The sequence below is a fragment of the Myxine glutinosa genome, chromosome 12 (genome assembly GCF_964187855.1).
Source record: "Myxine glutinosa chromosome 12, kmMyxGlut1.1, whole genome shotgun sequence".
In the NCBI taxonomy this organism is placed as follows: domain Eukaryota; kingdom Metazoa; phylum Chordata; class Myxini; order Myxiniformes; family Myxinidae; genus Myxine; species Myxine glutinosa.
Genome location: NC_136272.1, coordinates 103,132,647 through 103,151,026, shown reverse-complemented (window position 1 = coordinate 103,151,026; position 18,380 = coordinate 103,132,647). Strand labels below are relative to the sequence as shown.

The window sequence follows — 18,380 nt, the reverse complement described above, 5'->3', positions numbered from 1 at the left end:
GTTTGTGAAAATTAATCGTTGTTACTATTTCCTGCTTACGCACTATGCAGACAGACTCTAGTCTTTATAAAGACTATTTTCCGTTGTGTGGAAATGATAACCAGATGTACCCACGAGCCTCTCTGTTTTTCCTAACGAGGCCCTCTCTCTTCATCGGAAAAGCCTTCTCCAATGTTGCTTACGTTCTCGTCACTTGTCTGCATGTTTCTCTCAGTTGTGTTTTTAACTTGTTTCTCTCTCACCCTCTGCCATCTACCTTTTACACAAACCTTGTCTTCTGAAGGTATTTGAAAAAAGCAAAATTTTGGGGGTTGTGTCGTAGAGGTTTCTTTGGTCTTGTTTTTTTATGCCTCCACCGACGAAGTTGCTGGAAGCATTGTTTTCTGGTTGTCTGTGCGTTCATGATAAATTTTCATTACCGCGATAACGTGAGAATGGCTGAAGGGATTTAAATCAAACTTAGATCAAGTATTCACTATGATGTAAAGTTTAACTCTTTAGATTTTGGGGTCGAGGTCAAAGGTTAGAGGTCATGTGAAGTCAAAATCCTGTTACCGCAAAACTTGTGAACCAGCAATGGGATTTTGACCAAACTTGGTACAAGTACAAATTATGATGCAAACACGAACTGAATAGACTTCGGCGTCAAAGGTCAGAAGTCAATTCAGGTAAAAATATGATACTTAAGAACAGCTGTGAAAGAGATTTAAATCCAACTTGGTATAAGTATGTATAATGATGTAATAATGTGGGCGGAGGCATATCGGTCGACATCGCGACGTTGAAGAGTGCCGTTCTAGTTCTGTATACAATGCCGATGTTCGTGGAGGTGCTGGAGCATATAACGGATCGGGACGTAACAGAACGAAGGGAACAGTAGAAAGAGACGTTGGAGGGAGGGAGAAGGACCAACAGGAGAGTTGAATGAATGAATGAATGATCGTTTTAAGGTCATTTTTCCCCGCTCGAGCGGGGGTTAGCCTTGCGGGCCCCATGACAATCATGGTTCCCTGTTTGAGGCAATGTTTTTATGGCCGGATGCCCTTCCTGACGCCAACCCTTGGTCGCCTCTTACGATGCATGGCAGGGATACGGTGCACTTATTCTAAACCGGGGTACACACCGTGACCGTTCATCCCAGCAAGCTGGTACTCAATTTGCCGACCTCGGAAGGATGACAGGCTGAGTCAACCCCCCTGGCGTTAATTCAGCGATCGACCGGGATTCGAACCCAGGATCCTAGGATCCCAAGGCGGCACCCTAACCGCTAAGCCAACACCAGGCTAAAGGACCAACAGGAGAGATGAATGATAAAATAGAGGGACACCTGGAGAAATAAACCCAGTAAATGGGATGAAACACAAACAGCGACCAATGGACAAAAAGATAATGGAATGGCACGACGGATTACGTCTGGAAAACTTAGGTTTAATGAACTGCACGAACCAAGATCTGGAAGCGATATCCAAACGTGGATCTCGTACTGTGTATTGTGTGGAAATTTTACAACAATATGGTCGATTCACGGAGTTTTTAAATTGAAACCTTTTTTTTTTTGTTCCTTTTTTCTGGTTTGATTTTGCATTCGGTTTGATTATGATGCACTCACTCGTAGAGGTGCAATCTACTGAAGAAGAAGTACAATCTGAGAAGAAGTACAATTGGATGCCTTTGTGTGCATGCGTGTGCGCACGTCACTTGCTTTGTGAACATGTGACCCCGAATGCCAAAGCAGATCATATCGATAACCTATAGAGGTACTTACCTGTGTCGTATAATAAAGCAAGGTTCCCTTTCAAACGTGCACACTAAAAATGTTACAGGTGCATCAGACTACAGAAGAGTTGTCAATTTAATTAAACAAATGAACAGGATTATAACTAACTAATTGACATATGTGGGATAATTTTGCGCCCAGACCAGGAATCGAACCCAGTGGTTCGATTCCTGGTCTGGGCGTGTAATGTTTCCCACATATGTCAATTAATTAGTTGTCAATTTGTTGCAAGTCCTCCCTCATGTTTCTCAACTTTACGTGAATGTTTCCCAGTTGATTATTTCCTTCTCCCTCTCATAGAAGATGCCAAACAGCCAAAGTTCTCTAATCGTTCTTGGAGAGAATGCCAAGCTCTATTCCCCGTCGAGGCAAGGTATGCTCCCGACTGTTTCCTATGAGCAGGCCGTAGCTCTCTCTGCGAGATAACTAGCTAGATTTTGTCCAATTTGTCCATTGCCTTGCAGATACAATGAGTTCGCCGGTTTCGTCCCTTTTCAGCAGCTTTGCCAACATGAGCCTCACTGCTCAACATCGGAAGGTTAAGAACCTTTTTTGAGCCCTTTGTCGTACCGTTCAGTGCAGGAAGTCCTATAAACGACTTTTCATTGCGTTTCTGATTACGGGAAATCATATTTCAGGATTTCGAACTTAACAGATAAGGCTTGTGATGCTTGGAGTCCGCGTTCAAACCCTTCCTACCTCGTGTTTGTCCATTGTCTACTAATGTTCTTGTAATTCGTGTTCATGTATTATAATTTCAATTGTATGTGATTTTATTTTGCACAAGCTCCTCCGTGAGTCTGAGATTGATGTTATAATTGTGTAATTATAATATAATGATTGTCTATGTAATAGTCTATATAATAATTGTTCATAATGATGCACTGTTTGCAAGCCTTTATACATGTCGTTCTGCCATCATTTGTCTCAAACAGACTCCAAACCCAACGGCAAGCGAGTTTATCCCCAAAGGGGTTCAGGTACCATCCTCCCGTCTCGGAACGGTTTCTCAGTCTCCGGCTGTTGGGTCGTATTCCGCTGCGCTCTTCAACAATCCCATGATGTCGACCTCAGCCTCGTTTGCACCAGGTGCGACGCTTGTCCCAGTTTGGTCACGCTGCACAAGCTCGTCTTGCAATTGGCGATTCGAGGAAGAATTTCGAAGTTTTTATTTCTTTTTAAATTCTTTTATTTCTGTCTGATTCCCAGCAGCCTTTCACCTCAAGCTGTTCTTTACATTTGTTTGTTTTTCTGCCAAATGTGGTTTCGTTCTTATGAAAATGCAGAACTTTCTTTGGTCCCGTTTCTTTTTACCAGTCTGTGTATTTTGCGTTGGTTCTTTCTTTCCGTTTCGGTAAAGATCAACTCGCGGTTAATTCTCACAACAATGCAAGCATGAGCAACTTCTGCTGTTATACAGCCTCCGCATCTCTGACGTTCGTATGAACGCCCCGCGATGTCTCGACATTTCATGATATTGAAAAGCAGAGACTGAAGGAAGCATCGAAGCATGGCAGCTTACATTTGGCTATATATATATATAATATATATATGTTTATTTATTAAAATTTGATGAATTCTTATAGCAGTTATTTTGGAAGATATCACCAAAGGTTGTGAGATTTGTGCTACTTTTGAAAAGGTATCGTTTCCTTTAAAATGGCATCTGAATATCAAACGATGGTTCGAAAAGGGCATTTTGTACAGCAAACAGCACGATGTGTCAGGGAGAATGTAAAATCTGAGTTTTCCTTTGTCTGTGGAGTGATGATGCGCATTTTAAATGGGTTTGTTGGACATGAATAAACATGTTGCTATTTTAAGGTATAACTCAAACTCATGTGCGATTTGCAACAAAAAGTAAATCGGAAAAGTTAAGATGTTTGGATGAGTGATAAATAAATCTGAGTTCCCTTAGAAGGAGTTTTAACACAGGAGGAGGCCAATAGGCCCAGCAAGCCTGTGCTAGTATTGCCAACGTGGTTGTTTGTCCGTGCGCTACCCATTTAAAATTGTAAGCTTCAAGCAAGGAAACGTACCGTTTTTAATGTATTTCATATGACTCGGTCGGGGTTTGACCATCGACCTACCTGCCTAAGAGCGGACGTTCGCCGCCATTTCGCCACTGAATGTTTGTTTGGGTTTAAAAATTGTTTACACTTTTTCCTTTCTCTCTGCCAGGGCTTTCGCTCTCCGCGGGCTCTTCGCCCCTCCACTCGCCCAAGATCACTCCACACGCGTCTCCCACGCCTCGTCGCCACGGCCATGTGTTGAACCACAGTTCTTTCCCCGGCACGGCAGATGGACTACCCGTCGGCCAAGTCGTTGCGAATGAGTCTCCAGTTGAAGCGCCATCTCTTGGTGCCGTGGTGCAAAATGAGACCGTTAGGGGTACAACCTACTTCTACACCGATCCCGGGGTTAACCAGCACCCGGGCATGGTAAGCATCCTGCGGCCGAATGCTTTATTGATGAAGCATTTTTGGTATGCTTCTCCGTAAAGGTTAATGGCAGAACCTCTTCCATTGCATTCTTCTCTTGCTGCAGCAAGCGTGGAACTCTTCTCATGTACATTTGTTGTCCAAGTCTTCTCTGGAAAAGAGTAATAATAATTAACCCACTTTATATGGAAGGTGTGGGTAATTTCTTTTTGCAAGTATAAAGGAATGCCCATGACTATTTCATGTTTATAGGCCGACAGCAATAGTGAGTTTTCCCCATGCTCAAAGGCAAGGCAAGGTGCTCTATATGCTGCGCTGTAGTTTGGCAGGACTTTAGTACTTTCTTTTCCCCAAGTTAAACTACAACTGGTCTGCACAGGTGGACATTTGTCCCGTGTTCATCTCCAGGTGTGTGGCTGTGCTTGCTTTTATTTATTCTCTTGGTTGTAAAGGAGTGCTTGGAAAAGTATAACTTCATGGAACATCTGCAAATGACATTGAACATTGATCATTTTCAGCAATCCTCTTTACTAAGGGTCCAGGTAACGCATAGTGCCACTTGTTCCTAAAACTGGTGTAGTTTCGAAAATACACCTTTAATACAGCACCAACAACAGTACAACTGCCCCATTTTGACCACTCGGTGGCCGAAACTTTGCACTTGAGTCTTGCTTTGCTGGGCAGATGATTTCGTTGCTGTGGTACCTTCATGTGTTGCTATTGCTGTATCTACAACTAGTTTGATTTATTGATTCAAAGGACCTCCTTTCAAGAGCTTGACCACAGGGAAAGTGTTGTTTGTCGTTGCTTGTTTACGTTCTAGCAGAAGTGTAAATTGAGACTTATCAAAGTCTCTTTTCTGGTGGAAACCTAATTATCTGTGGTCACACTTCTGACGTATTCTTTTGTCATAATAGGATTTCCATTATTGAGGATCTTCTTCATTTGTCTTCCTGCTTCACTACCGTTTTTGTGGTTGTGGCTTCATTGTGCAATTTGCTCTCGTGGCATAGTTATTTTTGTTGTTAGCTTTGAGTGCATTGTTGATTTTGATTGTCCACTGCAGATTTGTATTCTTTTTTTGTTAGTGGCTTCTTGCCAAATCAAATGACTACCAATACAAACAAATTGGCCACTGTTTGGACCACTCGGCACTCGCCAATTCAATTGTGTCCGGGTTATAATGCTAATATGTGTTACAACGAGCATGCTGTTTTTATGGTGTAGCGCTTAGGGTATTTTCGTCTGGAACAGCGAGTGTATGTGGTATGTATGTACGTATGTATGTATGTGTGTATGTAGTATGTAGTGTATATGTATGTGTGTCCCTTCTGCTGGCACTTTGCGGGTTTATTCCATTTAAAATACATATTCTCTGCTGCAACTGTTGGTCCAATTGACACAACATTTTCACCATGGGAGCGCCGCCTCCTGTAGAATTAATCATAATTATGACATCATAGGTCACGTGGTACGGATGACATCTTACAAATAATGAAAAACTGCACCTCTATATCTCCAAAATCACTTCATGGAAAAAAATTGAAAGGTGCCTCATTGTAAAGTACTCCCCATGGGGAATAACATACGTTAATGATGATGTCGTAGGTGCCTTCATTATGATGTCATAAATCGACAAGTAGAACGCTTGATATGATCAGTATGAACTTTATCCATTTATGCCGTCGTTGGACTATCGATCTTGTTTATATAATGGGCTGTAATAGTAATATGTTGCAAACAAGTAACTATGGATATTTTGAAATTGTATTCATTGGTTTCAGTTGGGAAAGCCTTGTCCGAAAGTCAGATATTTGGTTGGCTGTCCATTAGTTAGGAGCCACAGGTCTGTCCCTCATGCCCATGTATTCCTCTCCTTTTATTGTTGTTAAACTCCCCATTATTTACCCCTCCCTCTTCTTTGTGTCACTGAGCTGCACAAGCATGGTCACTCCCAGTCTGTCAGGACCCAAACAATTACATCCTTGCACGTACGATCACACTGCGCAAGGGTGCGTGGGCTGCCAGTCTTTTGCTAAGTCATGAAAGGCAACGTGTATGAGCTGTCTATCAGTCCACTCTGGGGCAAAAAATGAGCCAGGTCAATTTTTTAACATTTTTTTGTCATAACTATTTTACTCTACATTAAAAAAAAACCACTGAAACACCAGAACATGCAGAAATAACTGTACAAATCAGAATGGAATAGCTTGTCCCTTAGCTTTCTTCAAATAATCCAGTCTTTTGGTCAAACTTTCATAAAGATTCTTGCACTGAGAAATGTCGTTATTGTCCCATTCATGTTGGACATCTTCCCAATGTTGATCGGAATTTGAAAATTTCCTTCCAACAAGTTTGTGCTGAATATAGGCCCAAAGATTCCGAGATTAAAGAAAGAAAAAATGGCCTCTAAACGGTGGTTTATAGGCCCAAAGATTCTACATGGGGTTCAAATCAGGACTCTGACCAGGCCAGAACACAAGTTTCAAGGACTCTTTTGTGGCTTTTGCAGAATGGGCATTATATTGTTGAAAAATGACTTCTTTGTCTTTCTCTCCAGGAAATAACATTTGGAGGCTGGGAAGTGGAAGTAATCCTTTTTGTAATATTTAATGGTATTCCTTGGCAGTAATTGACTTCACACCTTATCAGCTCACCATCACCATCAGACAAATATGCACCCCAGACCATGATTCCACCTCCTCCATGCTTCACACTTGTTGAAATGCACCCAGGGTTGAATCTCTCACCAGATCTGCGAAGGCAATGTTCTGGGACAGCACTGCAAAGCTGAAATCTTGATTCATCACGCCACAGAACTCTCTGAAACCAGTCTGAATCAAAGTTCCCATATTCGGCCAAAAAGTGCAATCTGTCCTGAATGTTTTTCTTCAACAACAAAGGCTTCTTAGCACATCTTCTTAAGGCAAAATCAGCATCAGTCAACCTTCTTGTGATGGTCCTTCTGGGAACAGTCTTTTTTTTTTTCAGTTCTGAACTCCTCTGACAGTTTTCGCTGGCTTTTCTTTCTTTCCTGGAGAACAAAGAACTTCACCTGTCATCCTGTCATCTTTACTTGTAGTGGCTCTGGGCCTGTCAGATCCCTTCTCCCATGCAGTGGAACCAGTTTTCTGGAACTGTGGACCTATTCTCTTTATGGTAGGCAGAAAAATAGGAATGTTCTACTTCTTCAGGAGCTTGTGGATTTCAGAATATGCCTCGTCTGCTTGATGAAGACAAGCAATTCGATTTTTAATATCCCCATCAGCATGGAACTTCTCTTTCTTAGGAGAAAGTTGTGGGTGACCGGGGCAGGGGCATTATGCGAGGCGGGTGCTCGCGGGAGGGCAGCACGTGAGGCGGGTGACCATGAGCAATGGCAGCACGCGAGGCAGGTGACAAGGACCAAGGGCAGCACGCGAGGCAGGTGACAAGGACCAAGGGCAGCACGCGAGGCGGGTGACCATGGCCAAGGGCATCACGCGAGGCGGGTGACCATGGCCAAGGGCATCACGCGAGGCGGGTGGCCATGGCCAAGGGCATCACGCGAGGCGGGTGGCCATGGCCAAGGGCATCACGCGAGGCGGGTGGCCATGGCCAAGGGCATCACGCGAGGCGGGTGACCATGGCCAAGGGCATCACGCGAGGCGGGTGACCATGGCCAAGGGCATCACGCGAGGCGGGTGACCATGGCCAAGGGCATCACGCGAGGCGGGTGGCCATGGCCAAGGGCATCACGCGAGGCGGGTGGCCATGGCCAAGGGCATCACGCGAGGCGGGTGGCCATGGCCAAGGGCATCACGCGAGGCGGGTGGCCATGGCCAAGGGCATCACGCGAGGCGGGTGGCCATGGCCAAGGGCATCACGCGAGGCGGGTGGCCATGGCCAAGGGCATCACGCGAGGCGGGTGGCCATGGCCAAGGGCATCACGCGCATCGGGTGGCAATGGCCAAGGGCATCACGCGAGGCGGGTGGCCATGGCCAAGGGCATCACGCGAGGCGGGTGGCCATGGCCAAGGGCATCACGCGAGGCGGGTGGCCATGGCCAAGGGCATCACGCGAGGCGGGTGGCCATGGCCAAGGGCATCACGCGAGGCGGGTGGCCATGGCCAAGGGCATCACGCGAGGCGGGTGACCATGGCCAAGGGCATCACGCGAGGCGGGTGACCATGGCCAAGGGCATCACGCGAGGCGGGTGACCATGGCCAAGGGCATCACGCGAGGCGGGTGACCATGGCCAAGGGCATCACGCGAGGCGGGTGACCATGGCCAAGGGCATCACGCGAGGCGGGTGACCATGGCCAAGGGCATCACGCGAGGCGGGTGACCATGGCCAAGGGCATCACGCGAGGCGGGTGACCATGGCCAAGGGCATCACGCGAGGCGGGTGACCATGGCCAAGGGCATCACGCGAGGCGGGTGACCATGGCCAAGGGCATCACGCGAGGCGGGTGACCATGGCCAAGGGCATCACGCGAGGCGGGTGACCATGGCCAAGGGCATCACGCGAGGCGGGTGACCATGGCCAAGGGCATCACGCGAGGCGGGCGACCATGGCCAAGGGCATCACGCGAGGCGGGCGACCATGGCCAAGGGCATCACGCGAGGCGGGCGACCATGGCCAAGGGCATCACGCGAGGCGGGCGACCATGGCCAAGGGCATCACGCGAGGCGGGCGACCATGGCCAAGGGCATCACGCGAGGCGGGCGACCATGGCCAAGGGCATCACGCGAGGCGGGCGACCATGGCCAAGGGCATCACGCGAGGCGGGCGACCATGGCCAAGGGCATCACGCGAGGCGGGCGACCATGGCCAAGGGCATCACGCGAGGCGGGCGACCATGGCCAAGGGCATCACGCGAGGCGGGCGACCATGGCCAAGGGCATCACGCGAGGCGGGCGACCATGGCCAAGGGCATCACGCGAGGCGGGCGACCATGGCCAAGGGCATCACGCGAGGCGGGCGACCATGGCCAAGGGCATCACGCGAGGCGGGCGACCATGGCCAAGGGCATCACGCGAGGCGGGCGACCATGGCCAAGGGCATCACGCGAGGCGGGCGACCATGGCCAAGGGCATCACGCGAGGCGGGCGACCATGGCCAAGGGCATCACGCGAGGCGGGCGACCATGGCCAAGGGCATCACGCGAGGCGGGCGACCATGGCCAAGGGCATCACGCGAGGCGGGCGACCATGGCCAAGGGCATCACGCGAGGCGGGCGACCATGGCCAAGGGCATCACGCGAGGCGGGCGACCATGGCCAAGGGCAACACACAAGGCAGACCAGGGCCGAGGTTGTTGCCGTGGTTGCCGTGGCCGGGTGGTTGAAGTCATTGACCCATAAGCTAGTAACCTGCATGAAATGATTGCATATATACTAGTGAGCGCATATGTTTCTTCTCCAACCCAACTCCCACCCTCCCCCACCCCCCCTTTTCCACGCCCACCTCCTCCACCATTAGGGCAGTGATAACAGCTGAAACCATGGGAAATATCGGTGCAATAACTCTCCTCAACTGCTAGTGCATTTACTTATGGTGCAATCTCTCATATATGTGCAGATATATATTACAGACTTGGCATTTAATATGGAATATTTTTTTTGTGGGGGTGAACTTACTTTTCAAGATGACTTAGAACCAAAAGTTCATTAGAATTATGTTGAAATTATTCTAGATTTTGTTAATGTGACCTTTAAAAGAAACAAAAACCACATTTGACATTTTGACGTAAATAAATTGATCCTTGAAAGTGATGTAAACTGATATCGAACTCAATTCACGGACAGTACTGTGTTAAACTTCTGTACGTTTTCCAGAAGTATCTCTTTATTTTTGCACATTAGCCAAAAAAATTTCAACAAAAACAAAAGTTAAATTATGACTGGGATTACGGACAGTAAAATTACAGTTCAGTACTTCGTGTAACCCCCACGAGCATTCAGGAGAGCACGTACACGTCGAGGCATGCTGTTCACGAGATTTGCCAAGGTTTGGACAGGAATCGCTTGCCATGCAGTGAAAATAGCCTGCTGCAATTCACGCACAGAGGTAGGCTGCTGGTCCAAGTTGTCGATTTGACGCGTTAATTCTGCCCACAAGTTCTCTCTCGGATTCATATCTGGGGACATGGCAGGCCACTCCATATGCTCGACACCACGGTCAGCAAGAAAGTGTTGGATCATGCAAGCACGATGAGGCCGTGCATTGTCATCTTGGAAGACAACGTTTCCTCGAAAGGCTGCACGAGCAAATGGAAGCAATGTTTCTTCCAGAATGGTCCTGTACTTGAACTGGTTCAGGTTTCCATTCAGAACAATCAGGTCAGTTTTGCCCCCTGCATGAAAAGCAGGCCAAACGGTCACCCCACCACCTCCAGCTTGGACTCTTGGCACAATACAATCTTCGTTGTAGGCTTCATGCACTTGTCTGCGCACTCGGTTGCGGCCATCTTGACGATAAACCAGAAATCTAGACTCGTCACTGAAGGTCACGTGATTCCAGTGTCCTGGCTGCCATTGACGGTGCTCTCTGGCCCACTGCAATCGGCGCTGGCTGTGTTGTCTGGTCAGGTGTGGCTTTCTCAGGGGACGCCTGGCACGATAGCCTGCTTGAACCAGTCGTTGGTTGACTAGCCTTCTGGATACAGGCACATTTGTCAGTTGCTGCCACTCAGCCCGAAGCCGATTAGCTGACTTGGTACGGCCATTGCAGACTAACCGGTCATCTAAGACTAACTAACTAACATCTAAGACTAACTAACCGCAGCTAGCGATCATCTCTCCTTGTGGTTCTGCGGGGACGTCCTGGCCTCGGTATTGGAGTAGGGACACCCCTCTGAGCATTTTGTTTCAGGATCTTTGACACCTGACCTTGAGTGATGCCATACTGCCGAGCAATAGCACGCTGTTTCATGCCGGAATTTCGTAAAGCCACCACTCCATGGCAAACAGCATTGTCGAGTTGACGGACCATCTCCAGAGGAAGCGGCAATAACTTTTGTAGACGTGCAGCAGTTGTTTTCCACTAATACAGAATGCAACAACCCTTATATACACGATTGTGAAGCCAATCGTCAAATGTACCTGTCCTTACATTTTGTCACGCCACCTGTGATATTATCCTGTTATTGACTTCTTGCTGCGAAAGACATTCAGTGACATGGTTCTTTTAACAAAGAAATCACCGAAGCGTAAAATAAACTCACCAGATTGATATACTGAGTTCAGAAAGTAAACCCAAGTCAAGAAAAAAAAATATTCCATATTAAATGCCAAGTCTGTATATTAGTTGGGGCTGTTGTTTTTGCTATAAAGCATATAACAATTTGATACATGGCATCCCCATGGGGCCTCCAGCAGTAAGGTGGACCTCTGAACCACAGCAACTTCCTGTCCAATGACCCAAATAAGTTTCTGCAATTTCAACATGTTCCATAATGTATATGGATTAAATTGTAGCCTCCATCTGTGTGTCATCTGCTCAGAAATATACTAGTTGATACTGATAGCCAAGTAAAGTGTGGTCCTTCGTGGCTGCGTCCTTTTGGGATGTTCATCCATTGCCATCCTCCATAACAGGTTGACCTCCAACATGATCAGGCCAATCAGTATTATTACCCCACGCCTGCAAATCGAAAAGCAGGGGTAAGCAATTAGTCCTGTTTTCTCTGTGTGTATCTGTCTGTCCAGCCGTCGACAAATGTTAATTTACGATTGAGGAACAACTTAATTTCTGTTGAATGTTATATTTTGAACATTTATGAAATTGAAAAAATGATCCTGCAGTTCAGCAGTACTGCGGCTTGGAATTAGTCTCGATCGCACACATGCGCAGAGAGGAGTGAGATAATTATTGTTTTACTCTGTCTGTCTGTAAGTTTTACATAATACTGTTTTATTATTGTAAACTTGACAAACAGTCTTTGGACTTCCTTGTCCAGTGTTTGACGTTCCCAATAAACTGAAATGATGTTTATCTCTGGCAGTCAAACAAAATTGAAAATCATTCCAAACGGGAAACTTGCTGTTTTTAAGGATGTCATAAAGGACACAAGCAACAGGTACGAATACCTCATGTTACATGCTAAGGTTACATGAGGATACTTAGCTCTTACACGAACCTCGATCTTGTATACAAAAAAAATAAGGTGGTGTAATTGGCAACAGCGGTAAACTTTCGGAATTTTTAATACCTTCTTTAAAATCTTTATTTTATTTCAATGAATTATATAATATATTTGAACACTGTGTGGGGTATGGTGTTCTATGGACCATATAGTTTTTGTTTTTCTTTTAATTCTGCTTAATTTTGTGTTAATTTGTCCATCATTGGGGCCTGGTGGGATAGTCTATACTCTATACTATAGGTATATATGCACTTACCTTTGAGCTGTCTAGCCTGGGTTTGAGTCCTTGTGTTTCGCAAGCAGGGCGGAATATCAGTGTGTGTGTCATCCATACCTAAGGACCAATATACTAGCACTGGATTTTAAAAATCTATATCTTTCGTGAAGAGTAGGCATGTTATCGCCGGCACCTTGAACAAATTACAAATCTTTGCTCAATTCGCCTTTAGTCAAAAATTTAGCCCAGCCAAGTAAGACCTGTCCATCTGTCCGTCCCACCGGTGCTTTTCCAGACTTCATCCCCTGACCCTTTAATATATTGAACTGAAACTTGGTAGGAAGTCATGCAAAGCAATTCTCCTTCTTTATTTATTATTGGGGAGAGGGGAGGGGGTAGGGGGGGGGAGGGGGGGAGAGGGGTTAATACATTTTTACGAGGCAAAGATATTCCTTGATTCCTTTGCTTCTCAGCTGCTCTGCCATTTGCAGAACTTCTTGGTCATTGAGGATCATCGCTGTGTTCCTTCCAGGTGTTCCCATCCTACCATGTGTATCCTTCACCATCCCCAAACGTGGCGTACATGCAACCCAAAGCGAATGCTCCATCCTTCTTCATGCCCGATGAACTTCGTCAGGTTTGTTGGTCGAACATACCACGGGGGCTGCGAGTAGACATTTCAGGCTCCCGTGCATTATTTAGCACAACCTCTAAGCCATTAACGGCCGATGTATCATGGTGCCTGCAGTAAGCCCATATTTCAGCAATGTATTTGGCAGTCATGACCTTCCTCGAAGGTCTGTAGTCGGTCCTGGTACCATATTCCTTGCATAAGGTTTCGTGTTTATTTTTATATATCTACCTATCAGTATTTCTTCATTTTTTTCCCACACTCGCCCTTTCAAACCGTAGGATCTCATAAACAGGCATCTTCTCACCATGTCACAGATTGACCAAAGTGAGAATCCAGGTGAGTGAAGTTGCTGCAATACCTGGCTTTACCTCCATCAGCTCCACAAGATTTGCTGATTATCTTCCGAATGTTCATTTATCGATGAAAAGCAAACGCCTTCTGTAGCTGTAAGCGTTTTGTGTGGACGATTGAACTGCAAGGATCGGATTGACAGGAATAAGTTCTGATGAGCATAGAACGAGCATTGACGGTGATTAATGACGACAGGGAGGGCCTGTTATCACGCACAACCTCTGGTCCCTTACCCAACTTCCGTTTCCAAGTGTTTCAGAATGTGCCTGGCTTCTTGGAAGCAGCCAAACTTGAGTGAGTCTCCTTTCCTGTTTCACTCAGGCCTAACTAATCCGTGTCGACCATTTCCCCTCCCTTATTTTTGGCACTTTCCATTGAGTCGTGCTTGTTTTAAAATGAGCATTTTTATAAAAGGGGTTCGGGGTTCATAAGTAGGTTCATAAGTCCATAACCTCGGGGTTCATAAGTGTGTTCATAAGGTTCATAAGTCCATAACCTCGGGGTTCATAAGTGGGTTCATAAGTCCATAATCTCGGGGTTCATAAGTGGGTTCATAAGTCCATAATATCGGGGTTCATAAGTCCATAACCTCGGGGTTCATAAGTGGGTTCATAAGTCCATAATCTCGGGGTTCATAGGTGGGTTCCTAAGTCCATAATCTCGGGGTTCATAAGTCCATAACCTCGGGGTTCATAGGTGGGTTCGTAAGTCCATAATCTCGGGGTTCATAGGTGGGTTCATAAGTCCATAATCTCAGGGTTCATAAGTGGGTTCATAAGTCCATAATCTCGGGGTTCATAAGTCCATAACCTCGGGGTTCATAAGTGGGTTCATAAGTCCATAATCCCAGGGTTCATAAGTGGGTTCATAAGTCCATAATCTCGGGGTTCATAAGTCCATAACCTCGGGGTTCATAAGTATGCGTGATCTGTACTTTGTACACAATTTCTGAAATGTCGTCGGTACTTTGCTCAAGACGTTCATCACATGGCACCATAACGATATGATTTTGGGATTTTTGTTTCTTCGGGATCGTTTCTCTTCCGTTCGCTCGATTTGCAAGTTTAAAAACATTTTTTTTAATATAAAAAAACTTTTTTACAATTTTCCTTCTTTTTTGTGTTCTCATTCAAGTTTATTGCTTTGCACTTTTATCCCCTATCAGCACAAGCGCGTTTTTCTTGCGGAAGGTCTTGGTGGTCACGAAAAATTTACACAAAAGAGTAAACTATCTTTTCTGGCACTAAGACTATTTGTAGTTATGCCAATAGTCAGTTTTTATCAACTGGAAGTTGCTAACGGTCGTGCGAAGCTTGGCGTTCCTGGCGTTGGGCCTTCCTCGCCCGATTCTCGAGCCTGTCTGGTTTACTGTGCTTTCCATCGTGCGGTCGTCACCACGTCTTTGTGTAATTTAAGTTGCTCAAAGCTATTGTTTGGATTTTCCACCAATGGAGAGCGACGTCTAACGAAGGCAAGTATTCGTTTGATAAGAGCGCACAGGTTTATCTCATTTTAAGTGTTTACGTATTCTGGGATGGAAAGTGCGCACAATAGTTTTGTTTCATGATTGATGAAAAGGCATGAAAGTGTACCATGAGATGTCACTTTCTTTGAAGTTTTCCGGTCTTCCCCTTGATACCTTGGTGGCAACGGCAGCATTTTGATAATTACGATAAGCTCGGACGTTTAGAAGTGCAGCTGTGACCACGAGCCCATTTTGACGTGCTGTCCTGTCCCCGTGCCCACAGACATTCCCGCAGAGGTGGACAACTATCATAGTCTGTTCCCTCTCGAGCCGCCACAAACCAGCCCTATGCAGAAGTCAAACACCTTTGGCTACACCACGACGTGTTACAAGGCCATTAGCACCAAAGACTGCATGCCCTACTGTCTGCGACGAATCCATGGTGCGCGTGTTTTGCCATACGTGTTAGGATGTCACCATAGCTTTTGCCTTATCTATTTATTACTTGCAAAATCGAACATTTTTCAAGTATATTGGTCGGTTGTGTTTGTGGTTCTGTCTGTCTGTCTGTTTTGTCTGTTTGTTTGTCACCGGCGTACAGGTCACAATTTTCAACCGATCTTCACGAAACTTCACCAAATGGTAGAGTTGGTCAAAAGCAAGAAGCCTATTGTTTTTGGGGTCAAAAGGTCAACATAGGCCAAAGGTCACCAACTTTGCTAAATTTCTAAAATCCTCTTTTCATCGGATTCACTTGAAATTTGAAGAGGACTTGCATATCTGGTCACTGAATTCAACCACCAAGTATTTTTGAGGTCAACATAGGCCAAAAGGTCAACATAGGCCAAATTTCTAAAATCCTCAATTTTCACCCAATTGACTTGAAATTTGAAGAGGACTTGCATATCTGGTCAGTGAATTCAACCACCAAGTATTTTTGAGGTCAACATAGGCCAAATGGTCAACATAGGCCAAATGGTCAACATAGGCCAAATGGTCAACATAGGCCAAATTTCTAAAATCCTCAATTTTCATCCAATTGACTTGAAATTTCAAGCAGACTTGCATATCTGGTCACTAAATTCAACCACCAAGTATATCTGAGGTCAACATAGGCCAAAAGGTCAACATAGGCCAAATTTCTAAAATCCTAAATTTTCATCCGATTGACTTGAAATTTGAAGAGGACTTGCATAATTGGTCACTGAATTCAACCACCAAGTATTTTTGAGGTCAACATAGGCCAAAAGGTCAACATAGGCCAAATTTCTAAAATCCTCAATTTTCACCCAATTGACTTGAAATTTGAAGAGGACTTGCATATCTGGTCAGTGAATTCAGCCACCAAGTATTTTTGAGGTCAACATAGGCCAAATGGTCAACATAGGCCAAAAGGTCAACATAGGCCAAATTTCTAAAATCCTCAATTTTCACCCAATTGACTTGAAATTTGAAGAGGACTTGCATATCTGGTCAGTGAATTCAACCACCAAGTATTTTTGAGGTCAACATAGCCGAAATGGTCAACATAGGCCAAATTTCTAAAATCCTCAATTTTCATCCAATTGACTTGAAATTTCAAGAGGACTTGCATATCTGGTCACTGAATTCAACCACCAAGTATCTTTGAGGTCAACATAGGCCAAATTTCTAAAATCCTCAATTTTCATCCGATTGACTTGAAATTTGAAGAGGACTTGCATAATTGGTCACTGAATTCAACCACCACTTATTTTTAGGTCAACATAGGCCAAAAGGTCAACATAGGCCACGTTTCTAAAATCCTAAATTTTCATCCAATTGACTTGACATTTGAAGAGGACTTCCACATCTGGTTACTGAATTCAACCACCAAGTATTTTTGAGGTCAACATAGGCCAAAAGGTCAACATAGGTCAAATTTCTAAAATCCTCAATTTTCATCCAATTGACTTGAAATTTGAAGAGGACTTGCATATCTAGTCACTGAATTCAACCACCAAGTATTTTTGAGGTCACCATCGGCCAAAAGGTGAACATAGGCCAAATTTCTAAAATCCTCAATTTTCATCCGATTGACTTGAAATTTGAACAGCATTTGCACATTGAGTCACTAAATAGGGAAACAAACTATTTTTGGAGGTCAAAAGGGCAAATGTCAACTCAAGGTCAACCTTCCAAAATTATCATTTTTCATCTGAAAAATCATCAATTTTCTTCCTATTGACCCGACCTTTGATCAAGATTGTCAATTTTAATCTTGATGAAATGGACAATTTGCTGTATCAATGGAATTTTTTTTCTTGGGGAGGGAGGGGGGGGGGGCGTATTTTGCAAGTATCGTGCTCCGCATGACGTCTTCTTGTTTATTTATTTATCCCCCTGATGGATGAACGTGTGCTGTGTTCTACGCTTGTAAAGTAACTCTACTAAGCAGCATGTAGTTATTTATTTTTAACATTTACCTGTATTTGGTCCTCATTTTGTGTGTGCGCTTAAATGAGACGTTTCTTGCATGCCGGATACAGGTTTCCGACTTGCGAATACGAAGTGCATGGCTCTTGTGGACATGTGGAAGAAGATCCAGCATTCCAATATCGCTTCTCTGAGAGAGGTTTTCACGACGAAAGCTTTTGGAGAACATTGTGAGTTCAGATAGGTATCACACTTGGTTGTTTCTGTGTCCACACTCTTGGTGTTTTGTATTGTTTGCACACTCCTGGTTTCTCATTTGAAACTTTTTTGTATCCACGGCTCTTGGTACGTTATGATGAGAGCTGTCGTTTTGCGAGTGCATGGTCTCTGCCCAATTCTGCCCATCTTCTGATGAATTAATCTTTTGAAAAATTAATCTTTTCATTAAATTAAGCAGTATATGCTGAGTAGATGATGGAATACAAAAGCGACCCAAAACATATCTGGGATTGGAATCCAAGATCCCAAAATCATGAGCTCGGTGCTTGGATGGGAGCTCCAAATATGGCAACCCAAACGTGCATGCTGTATTCTTCGGCAAGAACCAAATGTCGCCACTCCTGATTATGGTAGACAGGTAATTGAGAATTACCGAGTGCGTGGTTGGCTATCCTTAGATTTATATTTGAGCCAATGTTGCGCTACCGTGATGCAAGAGATGTAATGGAACCCAAACAATCGAATGGTTTTAAACTTTGACCTGTGTTGTTGTTCACCCTTCTCTCTCCTCCCCCCCCCCCCCCCCCCCCGCTATTTCTCCCCCGTTTTTCCATATTTGATCGTGTGGATGACTGTGATGACAGGAATATGACGGATTGGCAACAACATTTGGCGAATTTGATAGGGAGCAAGCCTGTATGGGAGAGATACTGCATGATAGAACATGACCTTTGTGGTTTTCTTCTGGTTTTTT

General features: G+C 45.1%; 1 protein-coding gene across 4 annotated transcripts in view; it reads left to right on the top strand.

The window, feature by feature from the left end:
- The window catches only part of PAN3 (poly(A) specific ribonuclease subunit PAN3), a 60,142-nt gene that overhangs the window by 10,313 nt on the left and 31,449 nt on the right, over positions 1–18,380 (top strand). For all 4 annotated transcript variants that reach the window (XM_068132257.2, XM_068132256.2, XM_068132255.2 and 1 more), the window contains exons 3-10: positions 2,078–2,150; positions 2,242–2,315; positions 2,713–2,866; positions 3,959–4,218; positions 13,096–13,200; positions 13,476–13,533; positions 15,297–15,455; positions 17,521–17,637. In XM_068132257.2, the coding sequence (XP_067988358.1) occupies positions 2,078–2,150; positions 2,242–2,315; positions 2,713–2,866; positions 3,959–4,218; positions 13,096–13,200; positions 13,476–13,533; positions 15,297–15,455; positions 17,521–17,637 (1,000 nt within the window). The remainder of the gene's footprint in view (positions 1–2,077; positions 2,151–2,241; positions 2,316–2,712; positions 2,867–3,958; positions 4,219–13,095; positions 13,201–13,475; positions 13,534–15,296; positions 15,456–17,520; positions 17,638–18,380) is intronic.